This window comes from Chinchilla lanigera, unplaced genomic scaffold (genome assembly GCF_000276665.1).
Source record: "Chinchilla lanigera isolate Chin_1 unplaced genomic scaffold, ChiLan1.0 scaffold00122, whole genome shotgun sequence".
Classification (NCBI taxonomy): Eukaryota; Metazoa; Chordata; class Mammalia; order Rodentia; family Chinchillidae; genus Chinchilla; species Chinchilla lanigera.
This window is the reverse complement of record NW_004955523.1, coordinates 3,325,933-3,345,375: the sequence shown is the minus strand read 5'-3', so window position 1 is coordinate 3,345,375 and position 19,443 is coordinate 3,325,933. Positions and strand designations below refer to the sequence as shown.

General features: G+C 37.7%; 1 protein-coding gene across 4 annotated transcripts in view; it reads left to right on the top strand.

The window, feature by feature from the left end:
- Rgs6 (regulator of G-protein signaling 6) overlaps positions 1–19,443 on the top strand; it is a 603,709-nt gene that overhangs the window by 21,476 nt on the left and 562,790 nt on the right. For all 4 annotated transcript variants that reach the window (XM_005409440.2, XM_013507178.1, XM_005409443.2 and 1 more), the window contains one exon: positions 9,882–9,985. In XM_005409440.2, the coding sequence (XP_005409497.1) occupies positions 9,902–9,985 (84 nt within the window). In that variant the 5' untranslated portion in view covers positions 9,882–9,901. The remainder of the gene's footprint in view (positions 1–9,881; positions 9,986–19,443) is intronic.

Here is a 19,443-nt window from a genome sequence, read left to right as displayed (position 1 = left end):
TTTCTCTTCTAGTAAATTTAGTGTTTTTATTTTAGTATTTAGATCCCTGATCCATTTTGACTTTAGTGTATGGTGATAGACATAGGTCTAGTTATAGTCTTTGGCATGTAGAGAGCTAGTTTTTCCAGCACCATTTATTAAACAGGCTATCTTTCATCCAGTGAAGGTGTTTGGCCCTTTTGTCAAAGATAAGGTAGCTGAGTAGGTATGAGTTTGTGTGTGCATCTTCTATTCTGTTCCATTGATCCTCAGTTCTGTTTTTTGGCCAGTACTATGCTGATTTTATCACAGTAGCTTTGTAGTATAATTTCATGTTTGGGATTGGGATGCTTCCTGACTTGGCTTCATTGCCTAGAATTGCTTTCGCTATTCTCAGTCTCTTCTGGTTACAAATGAATTTTAGGAGTGTTTTCTCTAGATCTGTGAGGTATGCTAATGGTATGTTGATTGGGATTGCATTAAATATGTATACCAGTTTTGGGAGTATGGCCATTTTCACCATGTTAGTTTTTCCTATCCAAGAGCAAGGGATGTCTCTCCATTTTCTGATATCCTCTTTGGTCTCCTACTGTAATTTTCACTGTACAGATCTTTTGCATCATTGTTAGACTGATTCATAAGTATTTCATTGTTTTAGATGCTATTGTGAAGGGTGTGCTTTCCCTGATTTCTGTGTTAGTGAGTTTGTTATTTGTGTACAGGAATGCTATCGATTTTTGTGTTGACTTTGTATCCAGCTACGCTACTGAATTTGGATATTAAATCTAGGTTTTTGGTGGAGTTTTTGCACCTTTATATATGGTATCATGTCATCTGCAAATGACGACAATTTAACTTCTTCCTTTCCTATCTTTATTCCTTTTATTTTTTCCTCTTGTCTAATTGCTCTGGCAATGTTTCCAGAGCTATATTGAATAGGAGTGGTGATAATGGACATCCTTGTTTTGTTCCTGAGTTTAGAGTAGAAGCTTTCAGTTTTTGACCATTCAATGTGATATTAGCTGTTGGTTTTTTATAGATGGCTTTTATCAGGTTAATGTAAACAATATCTATTACAGTTTTCTGTAAGGTTTTTTTTTTTTTTTTTTTTTAAATCATGAATGGATGTTGGACCTTGTCAGATGCTTTTTCTGCATCTATTGAGGTGATGATGTGATTTTCATCTCTGGTTCTGTTAGTATGGTGTATTACATTTATTGATTTGTTTATGTTGAACCATTCCTGCATCCCTGGGATGAATCCTACTTCATCATTTGCTGGTATTTTATTAAGGATTTTTGCATCTGTATTCATTATTGGCCTGCAGTTTTCTTTTTTGGTTGTGTTCTTCTCTAGTTTTGGAATCAGGGTAATATCTGGAATGATTTTGGAGGTACTACTTCCTTTTCGGCTTCTTTAAAGAGTTTCAGCATTAGTGGCATTCTAAACTTCTTGTAGAATTCAACTGTGAATTCATCAGGGCCTGGCCTTTTCTTTGTTGGTAAATTTTTAATTACATTTGCAATTTCATTGGCTGATATTGGCTGATACAGGGTTATTTAGAATTTCTTCTTGGTTTAGTTTGGTAATTTGATTGTGTCTAAGAAGCTGTCCATTTCTTCTGTGTTTTCCATCTTATTAGAATATAGGTTCTCATAGTAGGTATTGATGATCTCTTGGATTTCTTTGGCATCTGTTGTAATTTTTCCCTTTTCATTCCTAATTGCTTGATTTGTGTATTTTCTTTCCTCTTTTTGATGAGGTTGGCTAATGGTTTATCAATTTTATTTATTCTTTCAAAGAACCAACTTTTTGATTCATTGATTTTTTGCATTGATTTCTTAGTCTCTATTGCACTAATTTCTGCTCCTATCTTTATAACTTCCTCCCTTGTACAAGCTTTGAGTTTGATTTGTTCTTCTTATAGAAGTTTGAGGTTCAACATTAGGTGTTTATTTGAGCTTGCTCTGTTTTCCTGCTGTGTGAGTTCTTCCCTCTGAATTCCCCTCTTAGCGCTGTGTTCATTGTGTCCCGTAAGTTCTGGTGTGTTGTATCAATGGAAGGAGGATTCTTGTCTTGGGACTTGTGGTAGGACAGTCATTTGGTGATGACAAGGCTCAGGGCGTGGCCATGCAAGATGGTGGCAGAGGAGGAAACAGACTCCGGTGAGAAAATAAGGAACTGATAAATCAACTTTTCCGTAGGTCTTTGAGTCTGATGTTCAAGTCACTGAGACTGATGAAGGAACTAGCGATTGAGACAAAACCTTTGAGAGCTAGAAGTTGGAGTTTTCAGGCAATGAAAAGACTTCATTAGCAGGGAGCAATGGGGATAGATAGTGGCGTAGCCAGATGCTCTGGAGTGTCACGGTAAAGGGATTTGTACAGGAAGTAGGGAGGAATGTCAATTCAGAAGAATTTAAGGGGTAGGGAGGGGCTGTGGGGAATGGGCAGGGCCAGTGGGGTCCAGAGCAATATGGACAGCAGAGTCTGGGAGGAGGATGCCTGATTGGACCTGGATTTCCAGCAGCAACTACAGTGACTTCAGCTTCAGGAAGGGCCAGTCATGTCCTCTTACGTATTGAGCTTTCTGCTTCTCTCTCTTAGCCTGGTTCTTAGGATCTTTGTGTCCCACAGGGAATGCAAGGTATTTTTCTCCTTAAGAAGTTTTGGTAGACTAACTGTTTAGGGAGTTATGTGCCTGTGGCAACTTAGAGAGGATTGTATTTATTTATGTCTTAAGGTCACATTGGTATGGAGTGGTTAACTTTACTGATAAACTAGGAAGTAGGATGAAGGAGATATGGATTAGTTGAGGACTTACTGTGTACGAGGTTTTGTGCTAAATAGTTGCTGCAGTTTCATCCGAGACCAAGACTGACATGTTGGAAAGACTGAGTATTGGATTTTGTTCTGAGTGTGAATTTTCAGTGTTTTGGCTAGCTATACTTCTCTGGGAAATTACCAGTGTTCCTGTGTCTCAGTTTTCTCATCTGTACAGTGAATAATACCCCTGCCACACACACCTATTATAGTTGCTTGCTAAGCTGCCCAGGTGATTTTGATGATAGGCAAGGCTGAGAACCACTGCTACACTGTGGTTTATTCCACCTTATACATGAGCAAATCAAGGTTCAGAGGGATTAAATATGCTGCTCACAATCATGATCACAACCACGATCATGATCACAGCCCTTAAATGACAGATCCAGGATTGAGAGACAGTTCATGACCCTATGAGCATTGCTTCATTCAATTCATTGAGTTTCTGCCTTAATGCAAAGGAAGATAAAGGAGGCCCACCTCAGTGGGTCTGCCCAACCAACATTAGACAACATGGGATGTGATGAAGGGATCAGGTGAATCGAATCAGGTCAGTGATTTCCAAACCTGGCTCTGCTTCCAAGCCACCTGGGGAGCATTGAGACTGTAAATCCCCAGGGACTGCCCTAGGCCTTTCTAGATCAGAATTTCTGGAGCATGGGAACCAGGAATTTATATATTTAGATTTTCCCTCAGGTTATTCTGAGGCTGCTACTCTAGTTCAGGGCCTTGGGCCTACTTTGGGGAACCATTTGAACTCTAATTGAAGTCCTAAAATGATACGATGATTTTATCCCAGTCCAGTGCTGCCTGTGCCACCAAAATTGGCCTTCGGGGCTTGAGTGCTAATTGCCTTCCTTTAAGATCTTCTTTGGTGCATTACGTGAAACAGACACTTGATCCGTCATTGGGCATTTGAACTTGGGGCATATAAGAAATGTCAAACTGGCAGACTCTGCTATAACAGAAAGAGTTATTTGTTCTTTAGAGCTGTTGTTCGTGCTTCCTTCCCCTGGAGGTTTCTGCCAACTCAGTCAGATTAGAGCTATATAAACAAGCTTGTACTACTGAGCTAGCACACATCTTGTAAATTTTTTTCTGGAGTGCTTAACATTGCAGGTGTAAAAAAAAAAGTCCATTGGTTTTAATGGGCTGAGGCAAACAATATGAATTTAATTTAATATGAAGGGGAGGAAATACAACAGAAATTCTTATTTTGTAGCATAAATATTCATACTATATTACAGTCAGAGTTTGATTACTTTTCCTACATGACATTTTTCTGGCTAGGCTTTGAGGGTTGGGCACTAAGAATGGCAGGCCCGATATTTAAGGGTTTTAGCTGCGTGTGATGATGTTTTTTGTGACATTGTAGTGTAATTGTACTTGTCTTCCTGTTGGATCTGCATCAGTATCACAGGAGGAGGTTGTTCCATTGCTGAAGGTTCCCTTTCAGATGTCCAGAATCACAATATCTGTATGGTGTGAGGATTGGCTTCTTCTGGATTCTGATGGAGGTGACCTGGGAATTTCACTCCACCAGACACTGACCTAGACTGAGATAACAATCAGTTTCTACAGTCATCTTGTGTATGAGTATTTCCGTGACTTATTCTATTCCCTCTTCTTAAGCAGCCCTGCATAAAGAAGATTCTTATCTTCCAAGTGAAGAGCTAGGAGTTTGGGGTCGGGGACTCAATTGCTGTAGGCCAGTGGTGGCAAACCTATGACAGAACCTAGGGCACATGTCAAAATCTTTCCTTCTTGCTTTGCTCAGCACTCTTTTTCTGATGGACCCTTGGACTTGCTCCAAAGGGGCTGATATTATCAAGAAAACAGCAGGCATCATACAAAATGAGAGCTGTAAGTAAACTGCAGGGACAGTCCTGACTTTCAAAAGGTTTGCTACTCAGTTTGTGTCATAGATGTTCAATTGTTCTATTATTCACAAGGTCTCCCCTGACTTTCTACTTTTCCTGCATAGTCATTTTTACTTAGATTACTCTTGAATTCCAGAGGTGGATTCCTGAGTTCTGAGCTGAATCCTATCAATAAGACCTGGAAAATCTTTGTGTGATTCCTTGCATAAGTTTTGGACTGTTGTGCAGTTTACATGATGTTATCCAGCTGAGGGTTGAAAAATCCCTGGAACTTAGGGGTGAGCATTGGTATATCTTGGTGTGTGACAGTTAAACTCAACTATCAACCTGACTAGATTAAGAGACTCCTGGAAATGTAATTAGACCATAGGGGTGCTATGCTTATCAGTGGATTAATCTACTGTTGTTCATAGCTGAATGTGCTTTTAGGAAGTAAGGCCCAGTTGGAGGAGGTGGGTCACTGAGGGTGTTCCTTTGAAGGGTGTGTCTGTCCCTGGTGTTCTTCACCTGTGTTCTGCTTCCTGGAGGTTGTGAACTAATCACGCCCTTCTGCCATGATGTTTCTGATTGGTGCCAATGAGCCATGAACTGAAACCTTTGAAACTGTGAGCCAATTAAAACTCGCCTCCTTTAAATTGTAGGTGTTGGTTATTTTTGTTCCAACAAGGGGAAAACTGACTGATACATGGTGGAATCTTATCAGTTCTATCATTCATCCAAAATATTTGGGTGCTAATTTTATGCTAGGCTGTGTTCTAGGTGCCAGGGATAGAGGGGTGAACTGCCCTGAGAAACCACCTGCCCATGCAGAACTTTCTGGAACAGAAAATCCCTGACCATAAACACGCTGTGTGTCCTGAAATCAGGTATATGTGAATACTTGTCATCTCACTGTCTGTGCTTGAGCCATTTTCCATTGAACTTCTTTAAGATCAGATCACTTATGTTTTTGGTCCTCTCTGACATCTAGCATAGTGCCGAGCCACTTCTGAGGCTTCAAATGTCCATGCCTGATTGAATGCTGTCCTTCAGACTGGCATGGCACACCCTGTCTTCCCCAGGTCCTGGTCCTCTTTCTGCTCCCATATCAGTTGTCACCTCCTCGTGCTTTGGACCATCAGAATGGAGCACTTGGACATTTCCATTTTCCATCTTATGGACACCTCTGCCACCCCTCCTGAGCTCTGAACATCATAAAGAGAGCTTCTGCATCACCTTGTCTATGTGTTCCCAGGCCCAAGAGCACAGTATGTTTGCCCAAAGAACACAGGGTGAGTCCCTGGAACCTAATGGTGAGCAGTGGTGTGACGTGAATTGCTTTATGCAGAGGAATGCTGGGTCAGATAAGGGCATGCTCTGCCTCAGCACTTTTGTGATTCTTTGAGAAGTCCAGCATGAGTGTAGTCATGGATGGAGGAAGTGGGCTAGCGTTTAGGCAGTGATGACAAAAGAAAGGTGACATGGAATGTTCTGGCTGGTGGTATCTTTAAGGGAAAGTTAGAAATTTGAAGTTCTATGGTTCTAGCTCAGAACCAGAATGCTAAGGAGGTTGGTTTTTACTGCTAATGTCCAACTGAGGTGCAGAGGAACTGTGGCTTGATTTGGTTTCTCAGATAGTTGCACAGCTGGGGGAATCTAGTCTTCTAATCCAGAAGACTTTTCTGCTATGCTGGGACTGTCATTTATGACATAAAAGAAACAGAGGCACAGAGAAGTGAAGTAATTTGCTCCAGATCACAAAGCTATTAAATTTAGAACCTGGATTCAGATGTGAATCTGTCTGACAACAGAGGCCAGCTTATAAGCACCGAGCTATTTGTCTTTTCTTGGAGACTGTGAAATGTAGGTTCTTAGCACATTTTTACTCTTCTTCTTTTACTAACTGTGAGTCACTGTAGAAAAATAATATTATTAAAATGCATTCTTTCCATCAAAGTACAGTTATATTTTCAGAAAAATATTTATATTCTTTGAATATTATAATAAAAGTCCCTGGATTATTTACTCTGAGTGTATATACGTAGTGTATATACATAAAACAAAAATGTTTCTGTTTTTCTCTACCATTAGATTGTATTTTATTTTTTAAAATTTATTTTAAAAATAAAAGAAGGAAAATATATTAACAGACATCCATTTACAAAATAGCATAAGAACAATACAAACAATACAGAGTTACAAACAAAGTTGTAGGAAATTAACAATGGTTGTTGTATTACTTACTGATATGTTCAAAGTGGTTTCTCAGGAAAACAAATAGAGACACGCAATATTGATCAAACAAGTAATCATTAACTGTTCTTTTCAGTAAAGCAATAGCAGACAGTAGTACAACTATGTTAGCTATCCTGAATATACATACCTACATAATTTCCCCTTCTTTCCCTTCTCTTTTCCCACACCCCAGTTGCCCTTTACTTTTGAGCATTTTCCTTTCTCTACCATTAGATTTAAAAAACTCCTATTTAGTTGTGTTGTGCTTTATGTGAAAGAAATATTTAACAGCATACTGTAACGAATGAAAACTTGGTTCTCTGATTTCATGAGCCCCAGCATTATAGTGAGTGAATTTAACTAGGAAATTCTAAGCTACACAGGTTTCCCACTCAGCACTTGCTAACAGTTGTTGACGTACCAGCTAGGAGGTAGCTATGTTACTGTCTTAGAAATGACTCTTTCTAGACACAGAAAATTAAACGGCTTGTCTGAGTTTCAGAATGAGTTGATAGAAGAACCAAAAATAGAAGCTTTTTTAGTGAACGCTAGACTCACTAAAATTCTTAACATAGACTATCTGCATTCACTTAGCAGTGTACAGTCCAGCCCTGGAACATTAGCCTGTTGTAACTCACAGAAAAGCTCCTGTTGGTGGGAGGGGATAGCTGGGGAAAGGCAGGAAAAGGTCTGAGACATTTGTTTCTAGGTCATTTCCAACCTTGCTATTCTAACACAGTTTTCTAGGTGAAAGGATAAGCTCATTAAAGTGAAAGTGTTCATTTTAAAATAATACAATCAACCCAAAAGGGCTCTGTTTCGTAGATAAACGGGCATACCACCCTAGACTCAATTTTTGTTTTTCACGTTCCGTCATATTCTGTATTAGGGAAGTAGGCAACTAAATAGTTGTTTAGAAATGAAACTGTGCTGTTCACTTAACTTTAAAAGCCACTGATTAGAATAACAATCAGTGTTTCCATGTAGTACTCTATTTATAGAACACTGATATAAGGGAGAGAAGTAATAGAATGATTCTCTTTATCTCTTCATGTAATCTAATTTTAAAATACATTCTAATTCACAAATGATGAAAGCCGGCACATCACTCAAATAGGATATTTTGAACAATTACATTCTTAGCATAAATTACACATTTCTGTCTCTCCTTCAACTTCCAACCAAATTTGCTTTTACGACTTTTGTACCAGCTTATTTTATTATAGAATATTTCCTGTGTTTTTATTTTGAATTGAATGGTCTTTTTGGTTAAGTATGATATTTATAGGCGTTTCTTTGATGAAAAGCCTAGGAATTTCTTGCACGTAGTACAGCCTGGCTCTTAGATTAGTGACAACATTTGTAAAGGACTTTTGTGGCTTTATAGTATAATTTCTCACTCATCTTATTTGACCCTTATGTGTGTGGTACTCTGTAGAAGTCATATTTTACTGATGAGAGTAACTGTGGAGAAAGGTGTCTTGGCATAGATCTGAGCATCTAGCAGGTGTTCAGTATGTTCATTTGAAAGGGAAATTGAAAAAGAGAACCCAGTGGGTTATTTAACTTGCTCAAGGTCACACAGACAGTATAATGTGACATCAAGAATTGAACTTGCCTCATTACTCAGAAATTCTATCTGCCTGTCATTATCTCACTGGGATCTTTTTAGGCTTTAAAAAGGCCAAACTGAATATATTCATTTTTTAAATTGAGGTGAAACTCACCTAAGATAAAATTAACCATCTTCAACTATATAATTCATTGGCATCTAGCACATTCATTATATTCTGCTACCATCACCTCCATCTAGTCCCAAAATATGTTCATCATCACTGAAGGAGATCTCGTGTCTGTTAAGCAGTTGTCCTATTCCCTCTACCCCTGGCAGTTGGCGACTACCAATCTGTTTTGTCTTCATACAGTTACCTATTCTGGATACTTCATATATATATGCTCACGGTGTATGACTTTTTCCCTGTAGCTCATTCACTTAGTGGGTTTTCAAGGTTCATTCACAAAGGATACACCAGAGCTTCATTCCTTTTTATAGATAAAGAATATCCCATGGTATGCATGGACATGTTTTGTTTATCCGTTCATCCGCTGATGGGTGTCTAGGGTGTTTGTACCTTTTGGCTGTCATTAATAATGCTGTTGTGAACATTCAACTACAAGTATTTGAACATTTGTTTTCCTTTTTTGGCAGTAGATATGTAAAAGTGGAATTACTAGATAATTCTGTGTGTAATGTTTTGAGGAACCACTAAGCTGAGTTTTATGGTGATAGATCATTTTACAATTTCACCAGCAGTGTTCAGGGGTTCTTATTTCCCCATGTCTTTGCCAATACTTGTTCTATGAATTTTCATTTTAATGGGTATGAAGTAGTATTTCGCTGTGGTCTTGATTTACATTTCTGTAAATAAGTACTCATGTTTTAAGGCATAGAATTAATCAGAAAATGGGTTTTGGAAGATAGAAGTTAACATCAAAATTACGGACTTCATCTGTTTTCAGGAGATATTTGAAATTGGCCTCTATTTAGCTAGGCATGATGGTACATGTTTGTAATCCCAGCTGGCTGGATGGCTGAGGTAGGAAGATCACAAGTTTGAGGCCAGTCTGGACAACTTAGTAAGACCCTGTCTCAAAATAAAATTTTTAAAAAAGGGTGGAAGATATAGCTCAATATTCTGTGGGTAACATCCCTAGTTATACCCCCAGTCTGTATATCTGATATATATTTACTTTGAAGGTACATCACATCAAACTGAAAGTAAAGAACTTTGGGATTAGGAGTAAGATACGTGGATAGTAAGCTCACAATTATCCCTTTACTTTAAAAAAAAAAAAACTCTTACATTTATGAGTATCATATTTTGTTTTCATGGCACCTACCAAATCCGCTTAGTTCTTTGCATGTTGTAGCTTTTAAAAATAATATATATTTGTGCCTTAATGGTCTATTCACTTATTTTTACAGTGTGAAAGAAGACACTCAGGATGGCTCAGGGGTCCGGGGATCAGCGAGCAGTGGGGACTGCTGACCCAGAGGAGAGTTCCCCCAACATGATTGTCTACTGCAAGGTAAGATGTCTGGCCAGGCGCTGGGCAAGCTGCCTCTGTGTACCCGAGTCCTGGGGAAGGGTGAACAGGTGGCTGACAGCAAGACAAATGTTTTCTGCCCAGACCGCCTTGATTGGTAAATGAGTGTTTTCCTCCATATCCTCTGATTATCTAATCTTAAAATTCAAGGAAGTTCTCATACTTGACAACTTGGTGCTGAACACCTGAAAAGTTTTATGGCATGTAGTTTTTTTATAAATCCAGAGGTTGCCTGAGCAATGCAGGTGGAGATATGTTCTTCCGTGTGAAGACCTTTATGGTGTAAAGTAAGATTTATGTTTTGAAAGTTCTTTGAACTCCTGGTATGTACAAGATATGCGCTAGATGCTGTGGGAGACATAGAGGTACGTCTCTATGAGACGTCTACAGTTGGTAGGGAACATAAGACGTACACAAATAACTGTAACAGACTTCAAGTGTTAGTTTCCAAAACAGAGACACAAGGGGAGTACTAAATAGTCTCAGAGGATGAGGTGAATTCTCCCAGCTTTGAAGGTCAGAATGGGCTTGAGGAGGAGTGGCCTTTGGCCTTGGTTTTGAAGGATGTGTAGAATTGCTTTGTAGGAACGCAAAGAGAAAGAACATTTCAGGTAATGGGAACTGTTTAGCAAAGGCGCAGAGCTGGAGAATGTAAGCAGCAACCAGAACTTTGGTCTGGGGATAAGACCTATTACAAAGAGTAAATAGGTATAAGATTTTGGGAAGAACAGATTTTAGAGTGTTGAACTATAGGCGGTTCAATCATGAAAAACTTGCGTGCTGAGAGTTGCCAAATCGGTGTCTCTTGGGATTGGAAGTCTTGCCCCAGTGCGCTAAATGGATTGTTATCACGATAGCGTGGAGGCTCTTGGGAGGATATTTCTGTTTTGTGAAATAGATAAGGAGACAGCAGTCCGGCTGGGGCACTGCCCTTCCAAACTGAGAGGGACTGATGAGACTTGAAAGCTGGCTGAATGTGGAATTAGGAGGCAAGTGGAAGATCAAAGATGACTAAATGTTTGTCCTTGGGTGCTAGAAAGACATCTGTATTATTAATTCAGTTAGAAGGAGGACACATTTTAAGGGGAAGAAATATGGCACAGATTTATTCTTGCACATGTTGAATTTGAGGAAATAATTACTTCGCATATTTGTGAAAATTTAACCTAATGATGTCACATGTTAATAAGGAAATGACAAGGTTTATTCATTTCAGTAAGTGTTTAAATTGTCTATTAGGTTCTGTGCATTCTGCAACTCTTTTTTTGATCTATGTTAATCATATGGATAGTGTTGAAATACATATTCCTAAATAAATATAATACGGTGAATTTTTTTATTTTCTTCATGAAAATAGAATTCTCATATTATTCTTTAAAGATAAAATTTCATAATTCTTTGCTTTGCATAGAGATGCTTAGATAACCCACCTCTAAGAGAGATGTTTATTAAATTATAAAGGAAAAATAGATTAATGGTGCTAAACCATTGGTGAAGCATATATGATAATAGAAATATATTTATTCATCATTATCTTCTTCATATCAGTCTGGGAGATTCTAGCTTGTGCCAGGGTAGAAGAAGCAATGGGCTTTGGAATCAGACCTGGGTTAAAATTCTAATCATTACACCTCCTAGGAATGTGACCTTTAGTTGTTTATTTAACTTCTATAAACTCAATCTTTTTAACTATAAAAAGAAAAGAAAAAAACAACCCAGGGCAGTAGTTACTATAAAGTTCCACTGAGATAGAGTGAATGAGGCATCTTATATCCCACTTGGCCCATAATGTGGTCCATAATGAAATAGTTCTTTTTCTTTTATCTTTATGTCTTACAGAGAAAGTGACATTTGAAGAAAAAAAATTATAAGATATATTAATATTGGTGCTGTTAATAAGGCAACCAAAGTACATGTATACATGAGTTACCCCGTTAAGCACAGGAAAACAATATGAATATTTTTATTTTATTCAAGGAGTTACAAATCCATGGATTTTTAAAGATTAATAGGAAATATAAGAGTCAAACAATCCAAATACATTTCTATTAGAATGTTTGGTGTGATGTTGAAAGGAAAATACTTTCTTCCTACAATTTGTGATTTTTATTTTTTGGGTGGTAGGTACCTCTTTTTTTTTTTCTGGTTTAATTTAGAAACATACTTCTCCATTGCCGTAATAATTTAGAGAGATGACTGAAATATATAATTTGCTTCTTAGTGACACATTTGTGGAGGGTTATGTATGTTCACGTTATCGGCTATATTATTACTTACTATAAAAACAATTAATTGAATATGTTCAGTCTATTAGAAGAAAGAGTATACGTTGCTTACAGGTGGGACCATGCCTGGGAACCATCTGAAATCTAATTAAACTATGGTTATGTTCGAACTGTGGGCTATTCACACATTTTCCTGCTTCCTGTTTGGCTATGACCTGCTGTATGATGTCACCCTCAAAGTATAAGTAAAGAGCAAATCTTGAAAGCAAGGGAAATTGAAAACACTTTCTATGGAAGGCCTTTTGTGTGATCATTTATTCAAGGTTATAGTCACAAAACCAAACCTTGGCTTGCATATCTACAACTAAAGTTTACATTTTAGAAAATTGTGCTTTCATTTTTATTGTCTTTCTCTTGTCACAAACATTGTCAGTTGTGAAATATTTGCCTGGGCTGTGTTGTATTGACTTGGATACTAACATCTTAAAAGCTAGATCTAGCAAAATAGAGTATCTGAGTAAACTTCTGAATAATAAGTGGGATGATTATGCTCATGATGTTGTGATTTTGTATTTCTTATTTTCATTTGGCACATAATAATTGTACAGATGTATGAGATACAACATGATGTTTTGATATGCGTACACATTGTGGGATGATCAAATCAGTAATTAGCGTATCTTTCCTCTCAAGTATTTATTTGTGGTGAAACATTCAAACTCCTTGCTTCTAGCTCTTTTGCAATATATGACATTATTGTTAACTAAGGTTGTTTTGACTTTGAAGTGCCTTTCAGTGTGGCATCCTGAAGTATGAGAAATGCCGATGTGTTTTGTAAGCCCGTATCTTTCAGAACACTCCCAGTTTTCTTTCATGTTTTAATGTCATTAGCTGTGAGAAGTTGTACTTTCCCGAGGCATGATTTATTTATTGACTGGAACAGACTTTCTAATTTAGTTTTTCATTCTTCATATTCACATTTTGGATCAGAGGTATGTATGAAAAATGTATTGGTCACATTAAAGATCTATTTAAAAGAAAACCTTAATTATTCATTGAGACACCCAGGCCTGTTCACCTTTTTTATATTCCTGGAGCCCTAGGATCCTGGGTCATTGACTTGCCGAACGGAGTGATGATATCCGAATCTAGCTGTGCATCGTATCATTTAGGGATGCTTCATAAAATACTTCAAAGGACCTCCTTCCTCTAAGGATTTTTATTTAATAGGTCTGGAAGGAGTCCTAGGAATCTAAGTTGGTGTTCTCAGGAGAATTTGGCACCTGACTAAGTTTGAAAAGCACCTATTTGGTGTCTTTCAGTGTCCAGGTCTAGTACATGTTGCAGAGTCATGGGAAGGGTGGTGTTTTGGATTGGATTTTTATTTCTGGATTATTTATAAATCTCTCAAGATGTATAAGAATGAATTTCTAGCCATAGTATTAGAGTATTGGTAACTTTATAGATTTTCTAATCAAAATGCTTATTTTATACGTGAAAAGCTAAAAGTATGGAGAGGATAAATAGCTTAAAGTTCACCACGGATTTCCCAGTGAGCCTAGTTACCCCGGTCAGTGTTCTTGCTAGCAGCCCCTGATTCCGCTATGGTGTTAACCACAAACTACTATACCACATTGCTGGAACTCAGCAGCCCATGGCTGAGTGAAATAACCGAAAACACTACGCAGGTGATCTTCGGCTTTCATGCTTATTGTTAACTTCTTATATTTGTCGTGCTAAAGTTTCATTCTACTCACTGTACTCTTGATTTTCAGGGACAGATTTCTAAAATATTTACTTTCTTCTACAACTAGGAATTTTTTTTAAAAAATAAATAAGAGTAGATTACTTTCTGATTTTGTTTGATTTTCTTTGAGTATTGTTGACAATGTCTTTAGATAAATTTCCACTAGACTGGCAATTTGATTTGTTAGAACTCTGCACTCTTAGATGGTGGATGTGCAGTGAAAATTATAGCTTAGCTTGACCTTGTCTTGGGTTAAGAGGCTGTACGTGGTGATGGGAGAGACCGGACAGGTGGCTGGGCATTCTGAGTAGCTGGTCCCAGGTTTGGCTCTTGCTGCTTTGGTTGTGTGGAAGAGGAACTTTTGTCTACCTTAATCTGTTTCTTTTTTTTTTTTTTTTTTGGTTTTTCTCCGGTACCGGGAACCGAACTCACGACCTTGCGCTTGCCAGGCAGGCGCTTTTGCCGCTGAGCTAAATCCCCAGCCCCTATGTTTCCTGTTTTCTCCTTTTCCTTCCTTTCCTTCCCTCCTTCTTCCTAATTAAATACTTTCAGAACACAGGTGTTCAGTAAGTTAGAAGAATAAAATATGAACTGTGTTTGTACTACTCGTTTAATAAATAAAACATTATCTTGGCTTCATTTTCTTTGTTTGGAAAGCAAGGAAATGATGTGCAAATACCTTTCTGCAGTGATTTCAAAGCAGTGATTTCAAAGTTTCATCATGTAAATTCTTAGTCTTTGAGAAGATAATGCCTGATACTGAAACAATGCTGTGAAACCGTATGCACGTTTAAAGCTCTTTGGAGTCTTTCTGGAAATATTTTTGATAGTCAGATAACCTAAATTGGATTGAGGTTAAACCAAATCTATAGTCAGGCATCAGAAAAAAAAGTTTAATTGTAATGATTTGATACCGAACAGTGAAGGTTAGATATTTTCTTCGTAGTGATTTATTTCTTTGGCTTGGTAATACCATGACATTTGTGCAAATATTTTGCAGTAGTAATTGTATGTTATATAGATGCTAAGAAATTTATTTAAGTGGCAACACTATGTATTGTCAGTAATGCATAATGGTATGGGTGAATTATGTATTTAGAGGAAGGAGAAAAAACTAACACTTTTGTATGTCAAAGGGCAGCTACACAGCTTTGTGGTTGATGGCTTCCCTTACCTGCTAGTTTCTAGTTGACTCTTGCTGCTGCAACTTGAGTCTAGCCTTTGTATTGCTGTGATACCACATGGTCCCTTGCTCGAATGATTGAGGACCCTTGAAGTTCTAGGAAAAAGCTAGTCTTGGCATATGTATTTCTGGAAAGTAAATATAGTGCTATTTTAGTTTCATAGGCAGTGGTATGCAGCAAGAAGAGAAAATGTAGCCTGGGAGAGGCAGGGCTATGGAAGAAGATAGAGGATGTTGTCTTGAGATTCAGACAAGTAAGTAGTAGAAACCAGCACAACTAAAAATCTGGGAACCCCGAAGCCCTGATGACCAAGGCATGAGGAGGATCGGAAACCACTGAACAATCTCGGACATGATGTCCCATGTCTTTTATTAGAAACGGGTTACTAGGTCCATCCCTCACCCAGGGGAAAGAGTGAACAAAAGAGCATGAAAACCAGGATTAATTGAAATTCACGAAATGATTGTAGGCCATAGTGGAATCCATTTACTACTAGTTCTGTTTCCACTACACAGGAGTTTCAGAGTGTTCCTTTGTGAACCCTTTGAACCCTGCTACTTCCTTATATTTGGTCATTGGAAATAAATCTTCCTTGAGTTGTCCCATCTTGTGGTTGCCATCTGTTTACTAATAATACTCAGCACATGCAGGATTATTCCACAAACAAAGGGAAACCCTTGAGGCTCTGTTTTCCTTCCTAAGGAAAAATTCTCCATGAAAGAAAGCGAAGCGGAGAAGTTCTGTGTTCAATGTGTAGGGTGGGTTTGGAGCAGGGCAGTCTGCGTGGAGGCTTACTGCATGGTCAGTGTGGATGGTGCTCATTGTGGAAAGAGGGTAACAGTGGTAGAACAGCAGGCAGAACAGTTTGGAAATTTTACAGGAGTCTGGGTGAGGACAAATGATGTCTCCATGTCAGTGTCAGTGGTAATATAGGTGAGGGGTGTCTTGGTTACTTTTTTCTCGTTGCTGAGACAAAATACCTGACACCCAGAATTAAGGAAGGAAAGGTTTATTTAGCTCACAGTCTGTGGATGTTTTGGTCCATACTCGGCTGGCTCCAAGGCAGGGTGGCACATGGCAGAGGTCAACTGTTCTTGGTGGCGGAAGATAGCAAAAGCAACAAGAGCAGAAGGGAGCAGCAGTGGCAAGCAGCCTCTTTCCCTCCCTTTCATTGTATGCAAACTATCTTCCTGGGGGCAGGTGTAGTACTCATATCCATAATTCCAACATTGGACCATGAATCAATCATGAACTCTAAAAGACCGCCCCATGACTGCATGAGGATTTGCGGGGACATGCAGACACAAACCATAACAAGGAGGTATGTCTGAGAGAAGTTTAGGAGGTAGAAGCAATATGATTTACTGACTGATAAGATGTAGGAGGGAGGATTTGAGGGTACCTAGGAGGAATGACAAGGAGTCTTTTTACTAGGTTATACTTGGAGAACTTAGCAAGTTTCCTGGGAGAAAGTTTTGAACCAAAAGCCTGTAGAACTGGATTGCCTGGCTTTCCCCTCCGTGCATATAGATGAATGAAGAGTATCACAAAAAGCAGATGTAACTGGACCAAAATAAACTGGGGATGTATTCTGGCTGCACCATTAGCTCATGGTTGGCTATTCATAAATTGCTTCTACTTTTTGTAAATCCACTTCTGTCATTTGCAAAATAAGAGTTTAGCTAGGCTGTACAATCTCAAAAATATTATTCAATTCTAACATTCTAGAGCATTTATAATAAAGAATAAAGCAAGCTGCATAATGCTATCTATTTATTCTTTCACAGCCTCTTTTGCTTTCTTTTTTATTTTCTTTACAATGTTAACCCAGACAAAATTTTAGAAGTAGGTAAGTCAAACGTTTAAAACAAATGCATTTGGGGGTCTTTAACATTTAGGGCTACTTTATTTCATTTTTTTAAAAATTAAGATTGCCAAGGACTAACTTCACAGAATATTTGAGGTAACTAACTTAATTGTCCAAACTGCATTTTAAGATTCCTTTCATTACATTTTTTGCCTTTTTTTTTTTTGCCCTAGGAAAAAACAGTTCTGTTTTTCTTTTTCTCCCAGGACCATACTTGCTGGAAGAATAGCTTTCCATCATATTATTTTGGTAGGCAGGAGACAGGCGTATAGGGCAGTCCCAGATCAGTGGTATTGGTGTCCATAGATGAAAGAGATGGTATTTTTAGTTTGGGGAATAGCTCAGTGTAGTTTAATATGATGTTTTTCTATGAGTGTAACTTTCTGATTCGAAAAGCCTTTGGTGTGTTTAAAGCTTCATTTCATCTTTCCATTTCCTTTTCTCATTTCATTTCAAAGAGTCTAAGAGTTTGCATCTTGACAGCAGTTTATTTTGCCATCGACAGTCCTGTGCAGTATTCTTAAACTGTGGAGATCTTGAAGGGCCATAAATTCCCTATTGGTGTGAGTTTGAACAAGAAAAATTAAAAGCTAATAGAAAACTCTGAAAAGGAAAAAAAAAATAAGTTTTAAAATTGTGGGAGGTTTAAAAATTGTTTTAAGAAATTCTGTTAGCTTGCTAGTACAAATCAAAACAGAAAGTGGACCAATCTTTGGCTCACCCTTCTCAATTTTTAAAAGTATATTCTAGTGAGGGAATGGAAAATGTATGCAAAGATATAGGTATAGATGTATACTCCTTCCAAAAGAATATTAGTAGGTCCGTGGTAAACAACAGCCAAAGTTTAGAAATAAATCAAATGTCCGCTGAAAGAGAACTAGTTAAGCAATTTTAGAGGGATAGGATCCCTATTTAGAACGATGCCACAGTTTGTTTACTGGGTTCTGGCTGTAGTAACCTAATAACTGCCTTGAGAAGATGGCTGCTGATATTCTGGGATATGGTCGGGGAAACAGTCTTTATTTAAAAAAACTACAAGATCTTAATCATGTTACAATAACATTTTGTTATATTTCACGAATATGATGGTTATGTAGATTTGCTAAGAAATTATCTTTTTTATTGCTCTTTATTATTTTCTGGGATCTCTTTTCTTTTGTTTGAAGAACTATGTGTAGTATTTTTTTTAGTGCAGATCTATGGAAGATACAGTCTCTCAATTTTTTGTACAAAATGTCTCTGTCTTGTCTTCATTTCTCGAAGGTTTTTTTCCTAGATAGAGAATTCTAGACTGCCAATCACTTCTTTCTTTACTTTAATAACTCATTGTCTCTTGGCTTCCATTGTTTCTGTAGGTAAGTTAGTAAGTTTTATTACTGCTTTTTTGAATATAATCTATTTTTCCTTTCACTGCTTTTAAAATATCTTACACTTTGGCTTTAGCAGTGTTGCTGTGAATTATGCTTTTCATTATTAATCATTCTCCCAACATCTATAGAACTTCTTTTTATTTGATTGGTACTTGAACATTTCTCAGCCACAAACTCTTTAATATTGTTTATTCTTTTTTTTTTTCTTTCTTCTTGGGACTCTGTTAATGTTGTGACATTTCTCTTCTTGTTTTCAGATGCTTCTTATGCTCTTTGTTTTGTCGCTTAATTCATTAAACATGCTCGTCACGATTCTTTTAAAGTCCATATCTGATACTTCTAAATGTTTGCTACCTTTGAGACTATTTCTGTTATCCTTTCTTCTATTTGTATTTCTAGTTATTTCTGTTAAGTTCTGGACAGTGTCTGTACAACCAACATTGGAGACAGTTTATTAAAGTGTCAGATAATTAAAATAAAGGAAGATTGTTTTAACCTAATTGTACATAACTGGTAGCAGATCTTTAGTTATTAGTACTAGTATATTTCTAGATAATTTTTGCTCTTTGCAGGATGTCTTCTAGTTCCAGCCAAACAGCTCTCTGAGTCTCCTTTCCCTGTTGGACTCTGACCTCCAGATTTTTGTTTCGTGAGTTCCCTAGGGTTGCTGAAGTCCCTGTTCACTTTCCCAGTTATGCCTTTTGCTTGAGGAATTGGCAGTGCCCTTGAGAGGAAAAAGCAGCTCCCATTACTGGGCTTCCTTTTTAGCTTTCTTCTTTCAGGTCATGGCCTCACAAATTCTTGCTTCCTTGGTAACTCTCCAAGGCCCTCAGAAATATTTAGCAAACTACTTTTCAGTCATTCTGGTTATTATCAGCAGGACAGTTGTTCTCAAATATTAGTTAGCCATTGCCAGAAGTAGACCCTCCCCATATATTGGCTTTGAAAGAAGCTGAATCTGTTTCTTATAGCCTCAGTTTGATCTTAAAACATCTTAGCTTAGTGTTTCTGTTTTAATGTTTAGATCTTTGATCCATTTTGACTTTA